The 25,683-nt window shown below is 42.2% G+C and overlaps 1 protein-coding gene across 3 annotated transcripts in view; it reads left to right on the top strand.

Annotated features, from left to right (window-relative positions):
- Positions 1 to 261: 261 nt before the first annotated feature.
- LOC127000284 (RNA-binding protein 26-like) overlaps positions 262 to 25,683 on the top strand; it is a 96,971-nt gene continuing 71,549 nt past the window's right edge. The window contains exons 1-9 of one of the 3 annotated variants that reach the window (XM_050863806.1): positions 262 to 849; positions 2,575 to 2,693; positions 7,133 to 7,539; positions 7,645 to 7,701; positions 7,838 to 8,013; positions 17,713 to 17,918; positions 19,694 to 19,855; positions 20,054 to 20,260; positions 21,000 to 21,193. In XM_050863806.1, the coding sequence (XP_050719763.1) occupies positions 791 to 849; positions 2,575 to 2,693; positions 7,133 to 7,539; positions 7,645 to 7,701; positions 7,838 to 8,013; positions 17,713 to 17,918; positions 19,694 to 19,855; positions 20,054 to 20,260; positions 21,000 to 21,193 (1,587 nt within the window). In that variant the 5' untranslated portion in view covers positions 262 to 790. The remainder of the gene's footprint in view (positions 850 to 2,574; positions 2,694 to 7,132; positions 7,540 to 7,644; positions 7,702 to 7,837; positions 8,014 to 17,712; positions 17,919 to 19,693; positions 19,856 to 20,053; positions 20,261 to 20,999; positions 21,194 to 25,683) is intronic. The other 2 variants (XM_050863809.1, XM_050863808.1) reach the window with 2 other exon arrangements.

Raw genomic sequence — 25,683 nt, 5'->3', positions numbered from 1 at the left:
GCAGCCGCTATTATTATTACTACATTTAGTGCTCCCACTTGGTATTGCCATCTTAGGCCCCTTATACTTACCCTAAAAAACCCTGCAGGGCCCCCAATCCACGTTCATGGAGATCAGTTTAACGATACAAAAGGAAGCGAGCATTTTATGTTGGAGGAATGTAATAATTCATATTTCATTAAATCTGTTAAAGGAGAAAACCCAGCTGTACACCACATATTATATCCCTTCTCGTCGCAGTCGTTGTATAATAGTGGCCGCGCTGGTGCTGCGAGGTGCGGAAGGCGGCCGGTACTTGTTTAGTCACGTGACCAGTCATCTGTTGTCGTCAGCTACTTTCTCTCGCGAAAGTTCATCATTTTTGAGTAAACAGGAAAACCAAGAGCTGCCCGGCCTATTTCAGAGGCGTCGTAATAGACAGAGAGCCATAAAACTGTTGAAAGTAGACCTTCGGCTCTTGTGTGTCCGAGGGGAGGTTGTTTACATGTGGCCGCCTCTCCAGCACCCTGCCTCCCCGCCGCCCCTGCAGGGATAGGGAAGCCGAAGGAAGGAATACAGGAAGGCTGCTGATAAGAATATCGCCCAACTAACACTCAAAGTGAACTACCCATCTGCCACCCTCTCCCTCCATTATCTGCTCAAGTTCCCGTTGCCCGCCATGGCCCGTCAGTAGCCAGCCCCCCATGACACCAGCCGGCATCTGTGACCACCAAAGCAGATAACAAACTAGTGGAGGACTTGCATTGCGGGTGTCCAGCTTGGCGTGCGTTAAGGCGTCCCCCAGGCAACCATGATCGTGGAGAGTCCTGACCTCCTGAAGCAGTGGCTCACTGCATACCTCGCCCCACTGTGAGTGTAGTGAGGCTTACCAGCACAGTCTGGCATTGTGTAGCATGTTTGTCATGATTCATTGTGTCCGTAGGCTTTGAAAGAAGTAGGATTTGTAGGTAGGGATGAAAATGGAAATAAACAGCCATCTCACTTGTGGTTAATATTGACATTGTGTTGTCTTTTATTTCTGAATGCGGTGCACAAACTACCAGTATTAGGGTAAAACTTTACTCAATGCACCCATCAATATCTCGTTTCCTGATTAGCCTCCAGAAGAAGAAGCATCAGGAACACTAAAGAATCTTCAAAATATTGGTCTTAAGATTATAAGCGCAGTCTAGCATGTCGTAATTTGGCAGTGAAGGGTTCGGTTAGATTTAGTTTTCCTAGATTTGTCAAGGTCAATTGTTTATGATAAATATGTGATATGTTGTACACTGAGGCATTGTCACGTGGTAGAGGAGGCTATACTAATCTTATTCCTCTTTGCAGGTATTTTATTGGAAAACCAACCTCTAATTTTAGTAACTATCCAGAATTACACTTAACTGGTGGTTGATTTTTAATCATGTACATCAAAACATACTAGTCAACTCTGGGTTAATCTGCACAACTACTTCTCTAGAAAGCAGTCTTTGTAATGCATAGGTTACTCTGTTGTGTGAAACATATATGTAGATTTCAGGGCATGGTTGACCAAGTCTAGGTTTTTATGCAAGTATTTTTTTTTTTTCACTACCGTATACGTGATCCCCTTTTTAAAATGGAGATATTGCTTCACCCCCTGATTTTTTTTTTTCTCAAGTAACAAAACTCAATAGCTAATGATTCAAAACTTATCCGAATATGGGTCTTATATTGTTAAGCAGCATCCTCAAGTTCTTACATGTTTCTTAATTTAGATCTTATCAGTATAGGAAGTTATTGGTTTATTTCTGTTTATTGCATTTTGGCAGTGGGACTCATGCCATGTTAGGTCAGGCTAGGCTAGGATAGATTTGGTTTGGTTATCCATAAAATATCGCATATAAGTGAAAAAACATGTAAATTAAACATTTATTTGGATTTTGGACCCCGCGCTATTTCAAAATATATATATATATATATATATATATATATATATATATATATATATATATATATATATATATATATATATATATATATATATATATATATATATATATATATATATGTGGTATGTGGGGGGGATGGAGGATAGAGAGAGCGCGAGTGTCGCCCGCCCATCTGGCGAGCTGTTGTGGCAAAGCCCTCCCGACACCCATCAAGGATACGGAGTCTATGGGAACACAATCTGAATTTTTGCACATGATACAACTCACTACAACTCTTCCTCTACACACAGTTGTAAGTCTCATTTCCTAGGTGTTTATTCTCCCATCATTGATATGAGTGTATTAGCTGCAGTGTAATTTCTGGTTTATTTTTCTAGAAGTTAGTCCCACAGCCAGGAAATACAGTATGTATATACACCTTTTTAGATAGATGATTGTGAATTTTTTTGTGTGTTTTCAAGTACTGGGAATAGGTTTTGGGGCATCTATGTCATATTACTTGGAGGAGGCATTAACTATTCACTGAGTTTGCAAAGTAGCAGGGTTTCTCTGACTATTGACTTAAATTAATGTCAGAGAAAAATTGCATATGTCTTCTTGTAATGTATGTTTATGTATTCATTTTGAGGGACAATTTGTTGAGACTTTATTCTTTTTGTGACCACAGATGTGATGCTGATCCTGAGGCCCTTGCCAAATATTGCCTTGCCCTGGTTAGGAAGGACCGGCCTGTGTCTGAACTCAAAGCCAGCATGGTGGAGCAGCTAGACGTGTTCCTGCAGTCAAGTATGTAAACTTTTCTGTTGATGCATCCCTCATGATAAAAATTTTGAAGTCTTCCAACAAAATGAAATCAGTGAATAAAGTTATGCAATTTAATATCTAAGAGTACAGATCCCTAAATTGTCCTAAATATTTATCATAATTTTCATGAGGATTAATATGAGACCTGCCTTGGAGTCCCCAACTGGGGAGGAAACCAGAAATATCCCCCAAGTTGAATCTCATTTTTTGGCAGTGAATCAAGAGATGTCTTGATAGCTCTTCAGACTTCAGCTTCAATAACTTCGGCTGCAAAATTCATGGTTGCTATAATTTTCATTCTGTGGAAAACCATCTCTTCGAAATCTCACCTCTTTAACCCAAACACAGGTTTCTGAGGCTTCTGATGGTGATATCAATTTCTGTTTCCTCCTTCAATCTCTATCCGAAATTTCACTCCAAAGATAGATGCTGTGTCTATGTCTACTGGATGTCTACAATGCAGTGATATCACTTTCTTTCCTGCTTATAAACTTGGTTCTCAAGAATTTCCCACTCTCTGGCAATTTACTGATCATTTAAGTACTTAACATATCAGTTCTGTTTATCCCTTACTTAACTCTATGAATTAGGCAATATAATATTCTTTGACCACAGTGAAACCTTAGTTGTTAAATGAATCGGTTCTTAAACATAATTTCCAAACAGAAAACGCACCGTTTTCTGAACAAAATCTCTGTTCCAGAACAGGCATGCTTTCATTAACTGATTCCCTCCATCCATCCTCCTCCTGCTCCTTCCACCTGTCTCTTTTATAACCTCTTGTAGAACCTTTATTAACCTTGCATGCACATGTGTGTGTGTGTGTTTGTGTGTGTGTGTGGGGGGGGGTAACTCACCATGACCTGATCATGAGCTGGACTCCTCATCACCAGCAGGTACCCTCCCTATTAGAGCAAGGTTCATTATAGTTGATCTCTGGGTACTACTGGGACCTTCACACACCACACACCCCTTCCCCCTTGCTCAAGGGAGGACAGTAACCACTCCTTGTCAGCCGAAAAATCCAGGCCTGAGCGGGGCTCAAATCTCCGCCTGCCATAGTCTGTTTCACCAAGATATTACAGGTGGCCACACCCCCTAATGCTCTTCAATCTTGACTGGCTAAGTGGCAGCCAATCACAGCGCTGGAAATGTTTAGTCTGCTTGGTTCAGGAAAGTTGCTTTGCGCTCACACTGCCTCGCAGTACTATGTAATGCATAAAAAAAATGTTAACACCTCAAAATCACCATGAAATATTAACTTAATGCATTTTCACCATTGAACATCTACAGTTCCCAAACTGTTAAGATTATGAGGAAACAAGAAACATAGCCATAAGTACACTGTTAACTTGAATATAGATAAAAATATAATCTTGTTTTTATCGTATAAATTATTTTTTTCATTCATCACATGATATCTACTACAAAACATAATTAGTTGTTTTGTGTTTAGGAGTGAATGTTATATGTAATGAATCAAGGATGGCAATGCTACTAAGAAAATGCAGGTAGGCCTTGTGGTATTTCAGATGGTATTAGAACACTAAGGACACAGCACAGAGTCGTGACACCAGCAGCCAAAGTGGAAGCAAACTGACGGCTTCTGCCTGGTGATTGGCTGCCACAGAGCTAATCAAAATCAAGAGAGAAAAATAGGAGGCGTGGCCGCCTGTAATATCTTGGTGAAACAGACTATAGGCTGCGAAGCCTGGCAGCGCAGAGCTTTAACCATTGGGCTATTGGAGTGATCTGAGTGTGTGAGACAGCAGAAGAAATGAAAGAAAAGTTTAATAAATGGAAGGAAGGAATGGAGGAGAGAGGTTTGAAAATTAATACGGAAAAAAACAAAGTACATGGTGACTGGAAAAGAAGCAAGAGAAAAGATTAAATTAGGAAAATATCCATGTGGATGCTGTGGGAAGGGAGTAGGTGTAAATTCAGTCTTGTGCACATGTTGAAGGCAGTGGTGCCACCTTAGATGCTCAGGCCTCAGCAATGTAAGAGGAGTGCAGAATTTTACATGCCCAGCTTGCGTAAGGAGACAGTAAGGACAAGAAACTGAGAGGGATGAACTAGAGGTGAATGGAGGAAAGCTGGATGAGGTAGAATATTTCTGTTATTTGGGAGATGTTCTGGGCTGTGAGGCGGGAGTGAGGACAGTGAGAGTGAGAGTGGCGGCAGTGTGGTTAAAGTGGAGGAAGGTGGCTAGTCTACTCGTGAATCGTAGCATCCCTCTAAAGTGCAGAGCAAGGGTGTACCAAGTGTGTATTAGATCAGTGATGTTGTATAGAGCAGAAACATGGGCGCTAACTAGAAAATTGATGGAAGTATTGACAGCAAGTGATCGCAGAATGCTGAGGTATACGGCTGGGATCAGGTGGCAAGATAGGGTGTCCAGTGCAGATGTAGCTAACAGATGTGGAGTAGAAGACCTGGAAACAGTGCTCAGAAGGGAAAGACTGCAATGGTTTGGACTTGTGAAGAGAGCAGGGGAGGATACAGTGCTGGGAGTTTTGTAGAGATTGGAGGTGGAAGGAAGGAGACCAGTTGGTAGACCTAGGAAAACGTGGAGAAGACTTGGCATTGATGGGATTGGATGAGCATCGGGTAGAAGACAGAGTAGAATGGAGGAGAGCCATAAAGTGTCCAACTGCTAGGAAGAGTGAAAACAAACGTTAAATGAAATGATGATGATGATGATGATGCATCTATCAACTTTCAACCTTCTTTCTGCTCACCAGCACTGAATCCTCAAGGGATGTTGTGCCTAACACATGCTCTAGTTCACTTGTTCTTAAACTGGGGAGCATTAGCAATATCCAAGGGGGTGCGAGCCTTGGGGGAAAAGTTGGAATTTCTGTTGTTGGAATATTTGCTATCTTAACAAGAATGTGAGCTTAAATGCGAGGGGGAGGTGGAGGGAAAGACCCAAAGACCCATTCCAAGAGGGGGCATGGTTGTAAAAAGTTTAAGAACTACTTCTCTTGCTCTTGCTTTCCTAACTAAACTTCCCACCTATAGATTGTATCCCTCTCTCTGTACTTTCATCTCTAGTTTCCACTTAATTCAATCTATTTGATCTGTGGTAGACCGTCACTGATCTTCCTCTAGACCTATCAACAGTGGTGTTCTGCAGGGATCTTTTATCTCCCACTCTGTTGTCCATTAATGAATGTCTTTCCAAAACAAACTGCTTTATCCACTCTTACACTGATGACTACTTTGCATTACTCAACTTTTTTAACACAAGATGATCCCAACAGAAATCACACAACTGAAGACTGGATGCCACAGAATGCTTACCTCTAACCTTACTGTTATTTCTGAATGGGGCAAAAGGAACTTTTTTTTTCAAGGGCTTAAAAAAAAGAAAAGAAATCAGTAATGAAAAAAAAAAAAAGCCCGCTACTTACTGCCCCTAAAAAGATTAGAGAGGAGTGGCCGAAAGAGAAGTCAGTTTCAGGAGGAGAGGTGTCCTTTTGTGCCTCATTGCAGAAAATGAAGGTGACTTACAAAATTTGGTCAGTGTTTTTGATAGTGTCTGTAAAAGGAGAAAGCTGAAAGTAAATGTCAACAAAAGTAAAGTGATGGTTTGTGAGCGAAGTAGAAGTGAGGTTGTAGATTTTGCATGCCCATATAGAGTGGGAATTGAATGTGAAAAAGAATGCAAAATAATTTTGAATGGTGAAGAAATGGAGGAGGTCAATGAGTTTAAGTACCTTGGATCATTTATGTGTAAGCATGGTGGTATGGAGGGTAAGAGAAAGGGCAATGCAAGGAAGAAGGGTGGTAGGGTCTTTGGGACAAATCATGAATGGCAGAAGTGTGAGCATGGAGGTAAAGAGGGATTTGAGAAATACAATAATAGTACCAACCCTCACATATGCAAGTGAAATGTGGGGCTGGAATGAAAGTCAGAGGTCTAGAGGGCTGGCAGTAGAAATGAGTTATTTGAGGAGTGCTTGTGGTGTGAGTAGAATGGTTGGAATGAGTAATGAAAGTGTGTACGAGCATTTTTTAATGTGTCACGGGGATGAAGGGAAGAAGTGTGGAGTGGTGGAAGAAGTGAAGCGACAGACTTTAAAGTGGTTTGGCCACATGGAGCGAATGGAGGAGAGTAAGATGACCAGAAGGGTGTATGTGAGTGAGCTAGAGGGAGGGAATGCTAGAGGACGGCCTCCAGTGAAATGGAGGGATAGGGTGCAGGAGTATGTTAGGGAGAGGGGGGAAAGATCTTTGAGAAACTTTGAGCAGGCAAGGAGGGAGTGTCTGGATAGAGAAAGTTGGAAACTCTTATACCGTGGCCATCCCCTGGTGCGAGCTCCTAGGAGCAGGCATCGATGAAATGATGATAGAAAAAGAAGTTATAATTCTATATCCTAATAAATATTATTGATTGTCCTTTGTTTTCTTTTCAGATACAAAGTCATTCGTGGATAAGTTCCTTGAAGTCACTACAAGTCGTTCTTACTTACCAAAGCGTTTGGTACCTTCCTCCTCATCCTCAACCTCATCATCAGCTTCATTCAATTTAGATTCAACATCTGACAGTGGAATTCCCCCTTTGCCCCCAGCTCCTTCCACTAAGCAGTCCTCGGGTCACTCCCCAGACTCCACTACTCCCCCTAACAATGTGCCCCCTCCAGCAGTACCTTCCTCCACTTCTCCTTCACTTCCTACTCCACCATTGCCACCTCCTGCCTCAACTACTGCCCCCCCTCCTCCACCCCCCCCTGAGGCTGTTCCTCCACCACCTCCACCTGCTTCAGTCATTATTCGCAAAGAGGAGGTGACCTCATCCCAGCGCCTACGAAAGCCAGACTCTGTAAGTAGAGCATTTGTAGTTACATTTTATCTCTGTGTTACAACAAAATATGCAGGTTATCTACTAGTTTCATGTTTAGGTTACATTGAATTGTTTTCTTTTCAGAAATCACCTGTAGAGATTACCAAGCATAAAGAACAAGGCATTAAAGAAAACATATTGGTATGAATACATCATTATAAGTACATCTATTTCTTTTGCCTCTTGGTGAGATATCAATCTGAATTGACTTCTGTGGTTATGGCTCCTTGGCAGATTGAAGAAGTGTAACCACAATTATTGTATTTTTTTCCTGCAGGATCGAGACAGAGATGACAGGAGGGGGAGGAGAAGGTCACCCTCAAGGATACGGTCACGCTCAAGGTCACGCTCAGGTTCAAGGTCAAGGGATCGCTCCCGAAGGTCTCGCTCAAGAGGCCGTAATGGCCGTAGCAAATATGATGACAGAAGGAGGAGGTCACCACTCTCCAAAAGGTTTGTAGTTATGTTTCCAGGCATCAGTTATTATTCTTATAAACTTCAGGTAACTCGATTTACGCGAGTATTGCGTCCTTGAAGAGGTCGCGTAAATCAAAAACAATGCAAATCAAACAAGAGGTAGGTTTCTGTTGAAAAATAAATACCGTATTTTGCGGCGTATAATGTGCACCCCAAACTTTAAGACAACAATTTAAAAAAAAAAAGTTCTTAAAATGCTCAGAAATATGTATGGGTTAAAGAACATTGACAATGTACAGTTCCCCAAAATTTATATATTTTTGAATTGACAAGTGTCCTTGAGTAAAGCAATGAAAATGGCGGCCGGGCTGGTGTTGTGAGAAATGCATCCCCGTAAACATAATGATGATGCACAGCTTCTGATATCATTTGGAGTGTTTTTACGGGTCTGTTTTTCATCTTATCCAATAAAAAAAACTTACCTTTATTATTGTTAATGATCCTTCATAGTCCGTGGCTGTCTTATAATATGTTACCTTAGAATACAGGGCAATCAAATAACTACTATACAAAAATTAAATCGGTGGAGGATTGCCCATGCCCTGCTGTTATCCCGTTTTCCCGTCAGGCGCCATTTGTATAATCTTGATCTTGATGTCACAGGTGGCTTACGATTGTATGACTAAGGAGCAGTACAAGCTACATAAAAGAATCATATTGGAAAAAATATCCATGTGTTCATTATTAATTATTAATATTAGTGAGAATAATGGGGTAAATATGATATCAGAAACCGTACATCATGAGTCTTGTACGAGGAGTTATTTCACGCAGTACCAGCCCGGTCTCCATTTGCATTGTTTACAAACCACACAACCACACCCACACAACAAACAGCTGCATGCCGCGTGTCACCAGAACCGTGTGAATTGTGTCTTGCCTAGTTGTCTGTCATAACCTACGAGTGACTGTGAGAATAATATGCTTATTATGATCTCAAAAGCTGTACATAATCAGTATGTACGAGGAGATATTTCTTGCAACACCAGCCCGGCTGCCATTTGCAATGTTTGAAAACCACACAACCACACCCAAACAACAAACAGCTGCATGCTGCGTGTCACCAGAACCGTGTGAATTGTGTCTTGCCTAGTTGTCTGTCATAAACTACGAGTGATGGTGAGAATAATATGCTAATTATGATATCAGAAGCTGTGCATCATCAGTATGTATTATAAAAAAAAATAATTTACAGCTCAAGGGCACACAAAAAAAGAAAACAATAATAAAAAAAAGCCCGCTTCTCGCTGCTCCCAAAAAAGAATCAAAAGAGGTGGCTGAAAGAAAGGTCAATTTCGGGAGGAGATGTGTCCTGATACCCTCATTTTGAAAGAGTTCAAGTCGTAGGCAGGAGGAAATACAGATGAAGGAAGATTGTTCCAGAGTTTACCAGCGTGTAGAATGAACGAGTGAAGATGCTGGTTAACTCTTGCATAAGGGGTTTGGACAGTATAGGGATGAGCGTGAGTAGAAAGTTGTGTGCAGCAGGGCCATGGGAGGGGGGGAGGCATGCAGTTAGCAAGTTCAGAAGAGCAGTCAGCGTGGAAATATCGATAGAAGATAGAAAGAGAGGCAACATCACGGTGGAATTTAAGAGGTAGAAGACTATCAGTAGGAGGAGGAGAGCTGATGAGACGAAGAGCCTTAGACTCCACTCTGTCCAGAAGAGCTGTGTGAGTGGAGCCTCCCCACATGTGAGATGCATACTCCATACGAGGGCGGACAAGGCCCCTATATATGGATAGCAACTGTGCGGGGGAGAAGAACTGGTGGAGACGATACAGAACGCCCAACCTCGAGGAAGCTGATTTAGCGAGAGAGGAGATATGAAGTTTCCAGTTGAGATTTTGAGTTAAGGATAGACCGAGGATGTTTAGTGTTGAAGACGGTGACAGCTGAGTGTTGTCGAAGAATAGGGGATAGGTGTTTGGAAGATTGTGTCGAGTTGATAGGTGGAGAAATTGAGTTTTTGAGGCATTGAAGGACACAAGGTTCCTTCTGCCCCAATCGGAAATGATAGCAAGGTCTGAGGTTAAGCGTTCTGCAGCCTCCAGTCTGGAGTCGTGTACTTCTTGTTGAGAGGGTCTTCTATTGAAAGAAGTTGAATAAAGCAGAGTGGAGTCGTCGGCGTATGAGTGGACATGACAGTTTGTTATGGAAAGAAGATCATTGATGAATAACAGGAAGAGAGTGGGTGATAGGACAGAGCCCTGTGGAACGCCACTGTTGATAGGTTTAAGGGAAGAGCAGTGACCGTCTACCACCGCAGAGATAGAACGGCCGGAAAGGAAACTGGAGATAAAGGAACAGAGAGAGGGATAGAATCCGAAAGAGGGCAGTATGGGGATGTATTTCTCACAACACCAGCCCGGCCACCATTATCATTGCTTTACTCAAGGACACTTGTCAATTCAAGCAGTAAAGATTACACCAAAAATATATAAATTTCGGGAAACTGTACATTGTCAATGTTTTTTAACCCGTACATATTTCTGAGTATTTTAAGAACCCTTCATTCTTCACTTTTTTTTTTTTCAAAATTGTTGTCTTAAAGTTTGGGGTGCGCGTTATATGCCGCAAAATACGGTATTTATTTTTCGACAGAAACCTACCTCTTGCTTGATTTACATTGGTTTTGATTTACACGACCTCTTCATGGACGCGATTCTCGCGTATATCGAGAGTTACCTGTATTATTAGTTGTAGCCCTTTCATTACGGCCGGGCCAAAACAGCGCCCCACACCATATCCGGGATTGCTGTGCGTGCCAAATTTCAAATGTCGCTATTGAATATAACAAGGTTTCAGCCATAAACTCAACATAATCATCATGTATTATATATGAAAACATGCAGAATTAAATGGTGCACATAAAGAAACATAAATTAATTGATTGATAATTTTGAGATGTATGCATAAATATAGAGAGAAAATAACTTGCATATTGGCTAAAGCGATCCAGGACGCAGTATGCTCATCCTCGGATATGGTACGAGGCACGGAAGGGCGCAGTATACGCGTCCTCGTGTTGAAGGGGGTAGCTACAATGAAGTCTTGCATTTTGTGACTCCAATCAAACGCTATCCTAATTCTCATTTGGTGATCATATTTTCCCATTTGGCAATTATTTCCCCCCTATCCCTACCAAACACTAAGTTGTATTTGGAAACCATAGTCTTTAATTTGTCAAACGTTTCCCTCTTGGAAACACTTGCTAACTGTTACTGCTGTATTTCCTTACCAAATGACTATCAGTGTCATACATTTACAATCTCAGTTTTCAACGGCTCAGCCGCCCTGTTGATGTCAAGCTAGCAGATGAAACAGTCGTGAGTGAGTCAGCCGCATGTGATAATTTGGTGTGCACCACCTCTCACTCCTGCCAGTGTAGGCCACTACCGTCTGTTGAGTGTGATATGGTGGTAAAGATCTCTACGAGTGCTGAAAGGAGCAGTGGGGTAGAGGAGGACAAAGATAAACCTCAGAATTGAAGAAATTAAAAGGAGCCAAATTGCAAGTATTATGTGGAAAAGAAAGTAGAGTAACTTTGAGAAAAAGAATAAAGAATATTGGTAAAAAAAAAAGAAAAAAAAGGTAAAATGCCTGGGATTGAGTTGTAGCAATGTGAACTTATGGCCAGGGGTTCAGTGCATTAATAAGGGGAATGTTAATAGGGTTTTGGTTGTAAAAGAGCCAGGTTGGACATTTTTTATTTATTTATTTTTTACGTCGTGGCCTATTGCACTGGTAGGCTTCTTCCCGGTGGGGCCTGATGGTTTACCCAGCCCGTTTTGGTGCAGGGGAGTGTTTATAGTGGCGCCATCTTGTGTTGGCTCATGCTGCCCCCCGTGACTCATCTTTGAGCCTCTCTTTGGAGAGGTTATCTCGAGCCCGGGTTGATGGGTGGTCTTCAGGCCAGCACGTGGGTAGTCTTAGGCCACTCGGCGGTGACTGAAAAACCTCAGCTGTGTGGCGGCCAGGATTCGAACCCGCGTCCCTCCTGGAGCTCCTGAACGTGGGGCCGTCACGCTAACCACTCAACCACCGCCTCCCTGATTTAGCAATGGTTTTAAGTTTGATAAATTCAGCAAAGACGTAGGCAAGAATTGGTTTACCAGTAGAGTCGTGGATGTGTGGAACAGGCTTTGCAGTTATGTTGTGACTGCCAATACTATAGATACATTCAGGAAGAGGTTGGATAAATTCATTGATAGTGAGGTAAAGGAGGGTTAGGCTTACAGGAGCTGCCTTGTATAGGCCACCAGCCTCTTGCAGACTCCTTACGTTCTTATGTTCTTCCCTGCTTATTCATGAGTGAGGCAGGGGTGCATCCTTGCTCCATCACTTCAACATTTGCATGGACTGTGTATTAAGCAAAGTTCTTAATCAAGGTTGTTGCAGAGCATCTGTTGGCATCATCAAGGTCACTGATCTTGCCATTGCTGATGAGGCTAAGTCCCAAATTTTTTACCATCCCAACTTTCGCGCATTATCGTCCCGAGTTTCGTGCTACTTTGACATATACGGGTCACGTCTACCTACCATCAGCGTCACGTGCACTGCCTTATAAGGTAGTGTCACACTGGCCATTTTCCTCCAACAACTGGGACTACAGGCAACCGCGGTTGCCTGTATGCCCAACCAGGAGCGAGTTATTGGTTGTCCATACAGATGGAAAACGATTGTGGGTACGAGCAACCACGTGGCTGTATGTATGTATGTATGTATGTATGTATGGAGTATGCATCTCATGTGTGGGGGGGCTCCACTCACACAGCTCTTCTGGACAGAGTGGAGGCTAAGGCTCTTCATCTCATCAGCTCTCCTCCTCATACTGATAGTCTTCTACCTCTTAAATTCCGCCGCAATGTTGCCTCTCTTTCTATCTTCTATCGATATTTCCACGCTGACTGCTCTTCTGAACTTGCTAACTGCATGCCTCCCCCCCTCCCGCGGCCCCGCTGTACTCGACTTTCTACTCATGCTCATCCCTATACTGTCCAAAACCCTTATGCAAGAGTTAACCAGCATCTTCACTCTTTCATCCCTCACGCTGGTAAACTCTGGAACAATCTTCCTTCATCTGTATTTCCTCCTGCCTACGATTTAAACTCTTTCAAGAGGAGGGTATCAGGACACCTCTCCTCCCGAAACTGACCTATCTTTCGGCCACCTCTTTGGATTCTTTTTAGGAGCAGTGAGTAGCGGGCTTTTTTTTTATTAATGTTTGCTTTTTGTGTGCCCTTGAACTGTCTCCTTTGCTGTAAAAAAACAAAAACAAACAAACAAACTGACATTTATCGATTCTTATTATCCTTCTCAGCCTCTTCTCCAGGACTTTTTCATATACCTTCATGCCATGCTCCAGTAACCTTATCCCCCTATAGTTACCACATTTCAAAGCATTCCTTTCCTTTTAAAAATGGGTATAGTGTAGCTTCCTTTCCAGTCTTCTGGGTATCTCTCCCTTTTTTAATACATCATTTAACACACTTGTCAATTCCACTACTCCTTCCTTTCCTGGTGCTTTTATTAAATCTACTGTTAGCCCTGAAGGTCCTGCTGCTCTACCCTTTTCCATTTCCTAAGTGCTTCTTTTACTTCCACTTCCGTAATTTTTTCTTGTTGGCCTTCTACTTTTTCAGTTTCATTTATCGTATATTCGTTTTCCTAATTTAACATTTCCACCATGATGTTCCCTCCTTCATCTTTTACATACTTTGCCCCCAACTACATTTGCTCTTTCTCCTTTCATTTGTTTCACAATTTTAAACATCTCAGTGTTTAAATTCCTCCCTTCTCTCTCCCTCACCCACTCCTCTGTTGCTTTCTTCTTTGCCTTCGTTACCTCTTTTCTTGCCTTTTTCTTCTTTTCTTTAAACACCTCTATCTTCCTCCTCCTTTGTCTTCTGCCATTTCTTGTATGCCTCCTTTTTTTCCTTGATGGCCCGCTGCACTATTCCATTCCACCACCATGTCTCTCTTTCCTTTCATCTAATTCCTTTTATTTCACCACACACCTCTCTCCCTGCTTTCATGATATTTTCTTTCAATTGTTCCCATCCTCTATTATTTTCCCTCATTTTCCCTTTTCACTCTGTTCAAACTCTCTTCTGATTTCCTCCTCCCTCAGCTTCTACACTTTTATTTTTATTTTCTTTCTTTTTTATCTTTTTCTTCCCTACCTTCGTGACTATGTCAGCACACAGAAGTCTATGTTGTGGCAGGCACACTTCCCCCGGGATCACCTTCATGTCTTTTATCCAAAAATCTTCATCCTTTCTGTTCACTATATAGTCTACTTGTGTTTCCACTCCTCCACTTTTATACACGTTACCACCTTTTCTCTTTTTTTCCTGAACATAGTGTTTGCCACAACCAGTCCCCTGCCCTGACAAAACTCCAATATCTTCTCCCCTTCTCTGTTTCTCTCTCCGTAACCATACACACCCATTACTTCCTCAAATCCATCTCTACTTTGCCCTATACAGGAAATCCCGATATCTGGAAAGCGATGTGAAAAAAAAATATTATAAGTGAGAAAAAAATATAGGACAATTTTCGTTCCACGAAAGACATTGCTTTATATCTAAAAGTAGTACAGTTTCACGCCATTTCCCTTGCCGATGTCTATGTTCATCGGTCGCCCAACAACAACCTCAACGCACACTGATTTCGCAGGCAGCAGTGGTCCCAGTCCCAGTCCTCCACGCTCATCCATCACTTGCCAGTTTATTAGACCCCCCCTTGCTCGAATCCGAACACATCCCAGCAAGCGAACAGTGAAGAAGTGTGAGGGTGAGGGAGGGTTGGGGGGGTTGAGTGTGGGGGTGGTGGTACTGGTGGTGTTTGGTTTTGTTGCTCTTCTGAACTGGCCTTTTCTTTAAGTAAAGCATAAAGTATGTTATGTATGAGTGGTAGTTGTAAGTTGTGGTTAGAGGGTTTAACATACATATGTGTTGTAACAATAGGAAATAGTAATAAAAAAAATGGTAATTGCTTTAAATTTTTTTTTTGTATATTATTGTAGTAAATTTTGAAATATGCTTTTAATTATTATTATTTTTTTTTTTTTTTTTTTTTTTTTTTTTTTTTTTTTTTTTTTTTTTTTTTATTAAAAATTTTATCCTATATCCAATATATACGAAATATCGATAAAAAAAGTTTTTTTTTTCAAAAAACCTCTTTTTGTTAGGATTTTTTTATAGTATGACCATTCAAATCTCCTCCAATGAACACCTCATTTCTTAGACCTGCCATCTTGTCATCCAGCACTCCCCAAAACTCCTCCTCCTCGTCTGTCCTCCCCACCTGAGGGGCATACACAGAGAAAACATTGAATAGTTTCTCTATTACCATTCTTATTAGCATTATCCTTGATGTTATCCTCCTCACTTCTATTACATCATCTATTAGCTCCTCTCTCACCATTATCCCCACCCCTCTTACTCTCCCCCCTCCACCACTCCCCTTTCCACCACATCTTGTACTTTTCTTCCCCACTTCCTATCATTCTGCTTCCTTCACCTTTAAATTGCACTTCCTGTAACCAACAAATGTCAACCTTTCTCCTACCCAGCATCTCCACCATCTGTAATTACTGTAATTTATATAAACTTTTAACAAATATGTAGTCATTAAAATCTCACTATATTGTTGGGTACTCACACAAAGTCTCAGCTATTTTCTCTTTCATCTCCAGGTCCTTAATTATATTATACCATGCAATTATTTACTAATGAATGCTTCTTTCTATACACTTAATGTACGTGTGTGACGTGTGTAGAATACTGAATACTTCACTGGCGGTACCCACCAGCACTGTTACTGAGCAGTCTGGTACCATTACTGTATTGTGTAGCTGGTACTGTTAGTATCAGTGCCAGTACCTGCCAGCCCTACCACCAACACAACAGTTTGTTTGAATTTTGTCATCGGAACAGCTGCTTGCAGTTATGATCTAATTTTTTATTACTCATCTCTTTTTTTTTTTTATTACAGTCGTCCTTCAAATAGTACGGTTTCAGTTTTATATGGATTGTCATGGAAGAATTTTTTTAGGATTTTCAAATTTCTTGCTCGTTGCACCAAGTAGCCATGGCGTGAGTGGCAACACTGTTTTACCAAAACACCTGCTGGAAGCACCCCAAAGTGTTCAAGAAAGGTGTTCAGCTTGCAGAAGAATTCAGATTTAGGAGAAGTTACGTTTTGGGGTGAGTTACGTTGCGATAGGGAGAGCATACCACGTGAATGAGAGCAGTGTTCACTGTATTACCATTGTATAAAAAAAATTCTTGCCGCAGTAAATGGCAGTGCTCCAAGAGTGCTGCAAGAGTGGAGATATAGGCCATCCTTTTCTATTTGTTCATAAATAAAACTATCATAAACACCTAAATATGCATTTTCTTACCTTAAACAAGAAATTGATGGGCAGCAGTGGGCACTCCCATGGAATCCGGGTCCCGCTGGCTCAGCTTCTGCTTGCCGGCCAAAGTTGCCAGTTATGCATTTTCTGCTGTAGTGTTACTACACTGGGCAAGCAAGCCATCCTGGCAGCGCTTCCTTCCACATTGTCAGCGAGCGAGCCATGTCATACACTCACACTCTCTCTTGCTCTCTACCACAGTTTCTGTTGCTCTCTAAATCATACTTGAAATAAGATACGAAATGGTAATTGTAGAGATTGATTCCGCGCCTCCAAAACATGACATTACGCCTCCATATTATATAGTTAAGGGATGCATATTTAAACTACTCCAACCGAACTTTAAATAACCTGACCTCTAATGGGGGGGCTTTGCCCACCTTGACCCGCCGCTGCGTGGTAACACTGCACTGTGACTGCAGCAGAAAATGCATAACTGGCAACTTGGGCCTGTGGGTAACAGCTTAGCCAGGCGGGACCCGGATTCTGTAGGAGTGCCCAGGAGGGCTGTTTCTAGGGTTCACTGATTTTATACGGATTTTCGAATTGTACGGGGGTCCTGGGTCCCTAACCCCCGTACTATTTGAGGGACAACTGTACTTTATTTTTATAGAAAGAAACATTTAAAAGTATATAATTTGCATGGTATGATATGGTTAAGCACCTGAAGTTGGAAAAAAAGATAGCAGAGACTTTGTGGTGGGTGCCCAACAGTAATGGGAAATTTTAATGACTACATGTTTGTTCAAAGTTACATCAATTACACTACAGATTATAGTACATACGGCTGATGAATATTGCTACTTATGGTATTCTGTGTTGCTTTCAGGTAATTTTTGTGGGGGAGGGAGGGAGGTCTAGAGGGTTTTTTCAGAGGATGCACCAAACATTCGAGGAAATTCTCTATTTGTGGGAGTCTGTGTCCCCTAACCGCTGCGAAGAAGGGGAGGACAGATGTGTGTACCATATATTTTACTCATTATTTTGGTACAGATAAAGTACATTTAAAACCTTTTAATTAAATAGAAGGTGTAAAAAGGAGTTTTCATTTATTTTTCATATGAAAAAAGTAGGTGTCAAGGAGGTAGTCAGGATTGTAACCCTCTCTATTTTCATGCATTTTGGGAACAATGGGTTTGTTATTCAGAATTTTGCTATTCAACCACTCGTTAGAACACAACCCTGTCAAATTGCAGGGGTTGCCTGTAGTACAGACCACTTCACCAGCCAAAGTCTTTGCTGTTTAACAGGTACAGGCGTTCCCGCACCCGTTCTCGCACCAGGAGTCCGAGACGGTCCAGGAGTCCCCGTCGTTCAAGGTCTCGAGAGAGGAAGTCGAGGTCCAGAAATAGGTCTCGCTCCCTCAGCCCAAGGTCCAGGCCTCTTATACGTGGAAGGTCACCAGCTATCTTGCCTAGGACCCCATCCCCAACCAGAAATAAGTCACTTCCTAGAGGTATGGTTGATTATATGTTTTTGTTTTGTATTCATAGAATCTTCTGATTCAAAGTAGTTGGAATAGTAAGCTTTAGGAATATCTTTTGAAAAAATGCATAAAACTCACATAAGGTCTAGGGACAGGGTTGGCATTAAACAAAACAAAACAAAAAAAAAAAAAAAAAAAAACAGCCAGTTTTTTTTTTTAATATTTAAATAAAATTGAGTTTTATATCCTATTGATAAATAAGGTCCATATATGTACATGAAATGAAAAAGTAAAATCCATAAAGATCTTAAAAAAAAATATATAAATATCATCAAACCGGGTTTTTTCTTCATCTTATTTGCTTGTGTTCTAGTTTTTGCTTTGGCACACCTGACACATCATCACACAACCACCACGCTATGACACGGTTTCACCAAGCTAAACCATACTCGGATACTCCACATTACACCCAGCCATATCACACAGTCACACCACAAATCACACTTAAATTGAGGCCATCTTAGATCGTGACTATACATTGCCGCTGTAGTAAATCGTTTCGCACAACACCACTTCGTACACTTGAAAAACTAGTGTCTTCTATTTCATCAACCTTTCCATTAAGAATAAGGCAGGGCTCAATCTTATACTTGCCAATGCCACACAGTTTGCACTAATAATGTGACTGAAATCGACACAGCATTCCAAAATTACTATATCAGTAAAGGCAGTAGCCACTAAGGGACCAACGTGCCAGAAAGCAGCAACACCAATCTCCAGTTCATCGTTCACGACTGTCGAGTGGTGCGTGCCTGACCACACCTCGCACCTCTCTCCCTGTTTGGTACGCATACAGTACAAGTCAGTGGGCGGCCAGGCCCCTAACCCTAACGACCCGTGGGGAGGGGGTACCCCCTGGAAAACCCCTGGTCTAAGTGATAACACACACACACACACAGGAAACAACACTACTTTTCTTCTCTGACTCTTAACTATAATTTATACTAAATATGTAGTAAGGTGATTACTAACTGCACCAGGGTGCCCTGCTAAACACAACAATTAAACAGTGTGATCCTCTCACTCATGACAAGGAGAGACTGAGGAACTGAGGAGTGCTGAGTGACCAGTAGTCAAGCCTCACCCGTTATTTTCTTGTACAGTACAAGTTAACCCCTTCACTATGGCCAGGCCAAAGCAGCGCCCCACACCGTATCCAAGACCGCCGCGCGCGCCAAATTTCAAATGTCGCTATTGAATATAACAAGTTTTCAGCCATAAACTCAACATAATCATCATGTACTATAAATGAAAACATGCAGAATTAAATGGTGCACATAAAGAAACATAAATTAATTGATAGTTTTGAGATGTAAGCATAAATATAGAGATAAAATAACTTGTATATTGGCTAAAGCGCGCCAGGACGCAGTATGCGCGTTCTCAGATATGATACGGGGCATGCAAGGACGCAGTATACTCATCCTCGTGTTGAAGGGGTTAACAAACTGTATTAACAGGACCTAAACAAGTGTCTATCCTTCAGATAACACTTTAAACCTTTTGTTTTACCCTTGACTACTTTTTAATTGATTAAATTTATTTACATATAAATACGAGGAATAGACGAAAAAAAAAAGCACCCCCCACCAAAAAAAAAAAAAAAAAAAAATTAAAAAATTAACCCGGGTTTTTTCCAACGCTGTCTAGGGATGTGATAAACTGGTAAAGGAAAAGATAGTATGTTCCTGTCAACATTCAGTAAAAGAAAGAAAATTAGAAACATCAAAATGTTGATTTTTCAGATGAGCCAAGGGAGAGCCCACAGAGAACTTCACCTGTGTCTGATGTAAAGCTTGAGCCAAGGAATGACTCAAGTGGCATGATTCAGAGTGTGGTAGCTGTCAAGCATCCAGAATTTCCCCCTCCTCCAGCCACAAAGAAACAGAGATGTCGGGATTATGATGGTAAATCACACAAAGATATTTCTTTTCTTTTTCTATTGAATAAGAGGAAACTCATATGTTTTGAATAGCATGGGCTGGAAATTATAGTACAGTCAGTCAAACAGGGACCACATGACAATCTGATTTAAAATATGATGCAAGTCATTTTGAGCTATACCCGTCATTATGTTTCAACACTTTTATTGTGTGTTGTTACAGAGAAGGGCTACTGCATGCGAGGAGATATGTGCTCCTTCGATCATGGCTCTGACCCAGTGGTGCTGGAAGGCATCAGTGGCATGCTGGACTATCCTCCTCCTCCAGTACCTCCAGGTCCTCCAGGCACTCCAGGATACACCCCAGCACCTGCCCCAACACAAGGGGTGCCTCGTCCCCGACCACCTCTTCCAAGGCATCCACATTTTGGTTAGTTACAAAGTTTACATGTTGGCAAAGTGAATTAAACATTGACTAAGGGTTCACAATTTTGATATACAGCAATCTCTACCCCTATGTACACAGATGTAAGGTTCCAAATCAGATTGTGCATAAGGAAAAAATGTGTATAACATTTTGAGTACAGTATACTGTGGGTAATGGCAGAAAATTCAAGTTCACCTTGTTTTACTCATACTACCTAATTTCTTTTGCTTGAACTTGTTCTCATTTTTTTCTGACAATTTTGAACGAAAACATTGTCAGAGTTATCCAAAGCACCCATTAAACCAGTGTTTTGCAAGTTCATTACCTACCTTACTCAAAATAAATTAAACAAGTCCAGGCATATCTACATCATATTCTGTCCCCCAATCGATGTCCACAATATCCCCTAGGTGGCTGCATGCACACTGGACCTATTTATTTATTGCTGTCTTATGCTGTTGAGCAGCTGTGCAGTGACCAGATGAATCTCCAAATGTTTCAGTCCATAGTCTCCATTTTTGTATACTTTAGTCCTTACACTCCATCTCAATCATTTTAACATTTTGTGTAAAATGTATTTATAAACAGTAACAAATGATGTAAGAAATTAAACACCTAAATATATATTACTTCACTGTTCCCAGTACCTGTGTGTTTATAAATAAATAAAGAGGATACATGCATAAAAGTATAAGAATGAGTTGGTAGTGCTCTTGAAAATTTTCAATGGTTTGCTTTCCAGCTGAGTACACACCCCGGGATCCAAGTATGTGGGGAAGTCAGCCTGATCCTGGCCCTGGCCCTTACTATGGGAGTGGCCCTGAGCGAGGCCCAGGCAGCCTTGGGCACAGGTTCTCTGCCCCACCACCTCCTCTACCTCCCAACACCTCAAGAGAGCTCATCAGTGTGCCAGTCAACAATGGGACCCACATTGTGGTATGGATATTATTTTTTTTATATATATTTTTTTTTCTACAGAAAAGGAGACAGTTCAAGGGCATGAAAAAAAAAGAAAACAATAATGAAAAAAAAAAAGCCCGCTTCTTACTGCTCCTGAATAGAGTACAGAGGAGTGGCCAAAAAGAGAGGTCAATTTCAGGAGGAGAGGTGTCCAGATACCCTCCTCTTGAAAGAGTTCAAGTCGATGGCAGGAGGAAATACAGATGAAGGAAGATTGATTGTTCCAGGGTTTACCAGCGTGAGGGATGAAAGAGTGAAAATGCTTGTTAAGTCTTGCATAAGGGGTTTGGACAGTATAGGGATGAGCTTAATTCGAAAGTCGTGTGAGGCGAGGCCGTGGGAGTGGGGGAGGCATGTTGTTAGCAAGTTCAGAAGAGCAGTCATCGTGAAAATATCGATTCTCAGCAACATCGCGATGGAATTTAAGAGGTAGAAGACTGTCAGTAAGAGGAGGAGAGCTGATGAGATGAAGAGCCTTAGACTCCACTTTGTCCAATAGAGCTGTGTGAGTGGAGCCCCCCCACACATGAGGTGCATATTCCATATGAGGGCAGACAAGGCCCCTGTATATGGATAGCAACTGTGTGGGGGGGAAAAACTGGCGGAAACGATACAGAACGCCCAACCTCGAGGAAGCTGATTTAGTGAGAGGAAATGTGAAGTTTCCAGTTGAGATTTTGAGTTAAGGATAGACTGAGGATATTTAGTGTTGAAGAAGGTGACAGCTGAGTGTTGTCGAAGAATAGGGGATAGGTGTTTGGAATATTGTGTCGAGTTGATAGGTGGAGAAATTGAGTTTTTGAGGAATTGAAGGACACAAGGTTCCTTCTACCCCAATCGGAAATGATAGTAAGGTCTGTGGTTAAGCTTTCTGTAGCCTCCAGTCTGGAGTCATGTACTTCCTGTTGGAATGGTCTTCTATTGAAAGAAGTTGAATAATGCAGAGTGGAATCATCGGTGTATGAATGGACAGGACAGTTTGTTATGGAAAGATCATTGATGAATAACAGGAAGAGAGTGGGTGATAGGACAGAGTCCTGTGGAACATCACTGTTAACCCTCTCGTGCACGATGACGCGTTTCGCGTCATCAGGGGTCAAAAGGTCCTGGCGCACGATGACGCGAAACGCGTCATAAAAGTTAAAAAAATTGATTAAAAATTAAGTTTTCGGTGAAAGTGCGTCAAATTTGGAAGTGTCATTTGTTAGGATAAGTTTCTTAATGGTAATATATGGCAACCTTTCTAAGAAGCGTAGATGAGGAGCGTGGAGCGATTTTTAGTTGTTAGCCTACTCTGATGGGAGAGGAAAAATATACAGTTTTCTTGGTGTAACTCGGGAACTAATACTCGTATGAGGATTTTGAGGATACCATAAGAATCCTCTCTAAATTCTGCTTGGTGGTGGTGATGAATGTGGGGTAGTGATGAAAGTTGTGGTGGTGATGAATGTGGGGTAGTGATGAAAATTGTGGTAGTGATGAAAGTTGTGGTGGTGATGAATGTGTGGTAGTGATGAAAGTTGTGGTGGTGATGAATGTGTGGTAGTGATGAAAGTTGTGGTGGTGATGAATGTGGGGTAGTGATGAAAGTTGTGGTGGTGATGAATGTGGGGTAGTGATGAAAGTTGTGGTGGTGATGAATGTGGGGTAGTGATGAAAATTGTGGTAGTGATGAATGTGTGGTGGTGATGAATGTGTGGTAGTGATGAAAGTTGTGGTGGTGATGGATGTGGGGTGGTGATGAAAGTGGTGGTGGTAGTAGTGAAAGTGGAGAAGGTGGCGACTTCATCACTGTGGACCTTCACTTTCATCACCACCTTCACTTTTATCACCACTACCACTATCACCACCACCACCTGCATCACCACCATTGCCACCTTCATCACCACAACCATCTTAATTGCCACCACCGTTTTCATCATCACTACCACTATTATCACCACCACCGTCACATTCATCACCGCCACCACCATCTTTTCACCACCACCTCGTTAATCACCACCACCACCACCTTCACCACCACAACCTTGATCACCACCACCATCACCTTCATCACCACCACCACATTCATAACCCCCACCACCTTTATCACTGCCACCACCTTCATCTCCACTACCACCACCTTTATTACCATCATCACCTTCATCACCACCACCACCTTCATCACCACCACCACCTTCATCATCACCTTCATCACCACCACCACCTTCATCACCACCACCACCTTCATCACCACCAACAACTTCATCACCACCGTGGACATGTTTATTGATGCTACGTAGAAATTTAAATTTACATGGGAGACGGCACTAGGGGAACCGACCCATAGTCAGTGGTGGGGGGGCAAGGTGCGCAAATGGCAAGACCACCTGCACAAATGGTGGGACGATGGCCGCAAATTAAGGCCACACAAATGGCGAGGGAGCAAATGGTGAGGTTTTATTGTATGTTTTTCCTACCTGACAGTCGTGAAAAAAAGAGCGGAGACTAGTTTTTATAACAAAAATACCATACATTAATATAAAATGATATTATCAAAGAATTCATAATATCTTATTTGCTAACAATTTTGATGAAATCTTCCTGTGTAAGAAAGATTGTTTTGTTATTCTCTCCATCTTTTATTACTATTGTCCAGTGTAACTTCACTTGTCCATTGCAACTTCACTATCAGTATCACTCCCCTCATTGCTGAAATCAAGCATTGCAGACTGAATTTATTCTCAAGAGAGCATGCCGTGTTGAAATCTAATTACCATGGTAAAAACAATCAAGTACAGTGTATGTAACACTATCACTCATGACTTGTGGAAAGATACTTGACACTTTCAGAAACTTAAATTATAGACTACTAAAGGCATTCCATTTGTGTGGGAATGAAATTTTCATCAAACGTCATATGATGTGATTGATTAATCTGAGTGAGCAAAAACAAAAACCTGTCACTTCACGTGATAATTCTGGAACAGGTTGAGAATGTGGATGTTAAATCCATGGATATTGAGGTATAACTGTACATAACTAACTAATGGGGAGCATACACCCAGGGGTGTGATGCTTCACTCCCTTGCCGTCCATACTCCTGGCGGTCCTCCCGAGCAAGCTCTTATGCAGCCACCCTATCCATCCCAAGTTCTTCCCTGCAGGAATCAGCTGACTTGCCCCAGCCATGAGTTACATGGGCATCCATCCCCTTGGTCTTCCACTCAGGGTTGTCTCGTACAGAAACAACCCTGTGAGCAGGATCGACATCCGAGAGGTATCCCACGTGCCCATATAGCCAGAGTTGGCGCTCACGGACTAAGCTGGTAACAGGCCTTGATTCAGTTTCACGGAGTAGTCACTGGTTTGACACAAAGTCATTCCATCAATACCCCATGATCCTGCATAAGTACTTGGTACCAAAGGCATCGACATGCCTCTCTAAGTCAAGAAAAAGATAATATCACACTGTACCCAGCACAAAGCCTTTCAGAATGTACAATACTGTCTCCAGGATTGCGAGTTTCAAGTCTGCGATTCACTGAGTTTGCGATAGGGACCTCAAAAATTCGTTTTTTATTGAAAACTGAAGTTGCGATATGACCCGTAAGGAAAAGGAAAAGGCTGCTAAAACCATTTTTTTTCACACTTCGTTGTGGTCCTTGATTCCCATTCTCGCTCTTACCCACCCCATGGGCCTTTCCATTGGCCGCGGGAAGCATGGTGAGTGGGATCCGGGAAGCCGGGCGCATGTGTGCGAGCAGCCTCGACCTCGTGCCGGGCCTGAGCAGCTGACGGGCGGCTGATGATGGTGATGGTGATGGTGATGATGAGTGTCGGCAGCGCGGCCCCCGCATCAGCGCCACCCAAACGGCACCTTCATCGGAACCTGTGCACGGGTGGCTGTGCCCATCGTGGGCCCAGGTTCCTCAGTCTGCCAATTCCCACCTTCCACATGTTGCACGGGACCTCTTTCTTTCCTTCCATCTCTTCCTTTTCAAAAAGAAGAGCTGGAAGAAAAGAAAAGGGTCCTGTGCAACATGTGGAAAACAAGAATTGGCAAATTGAGAAGCCCAAACACACAACAAACACAGCCACACACACACGGGCCCCGACAAAAACACCGTTCAGGCGGTGCCGATGCAAAGGCCATGCCGCCGACACTCATCACCACCATTACCATCATCAGCCGCCCGCCAGCTCCTCGGGCCCAGCACGCGGCTGGGGCCATCTACACACATGCGCTTGGCCACCCAGATGGGTGGCCAAGCACAAGGTGTCGACGGTTTTCAATTTTCCCCATAAGAATAATGGTTCAAAGTTTGCGATTTCAGCGTTTGCGGCCCACAATGTCGACCTATTTATCGCAAACTTGGAGACAGTACTGTACCACCAGCAGGTGGCTGGGTTGGGCAATTTGAATTTTTAAGAGGTGGGATTGCAATTTAAAAGGCATATTTCCAAATGTTGAAGTAATGTAAATG

This window comes from Eriocheir sinensis, chromosome 18, assembly GCF_024679095.1.
Source record: "Eriocheir sinensis breed Jianghai 21 chromosome 18, ASM2467909v1, whole genome shotgun sequence".
Lineage (NCBI taxonomy): Eukaryota > Metazoa > Arthropoda > Malacostraca > Decapoda > Varunidae > Eriocheir > Eriocheir sinensis.
This window is presented reverse-complemented; position numbering and strand designations above follow the sequence as displayed.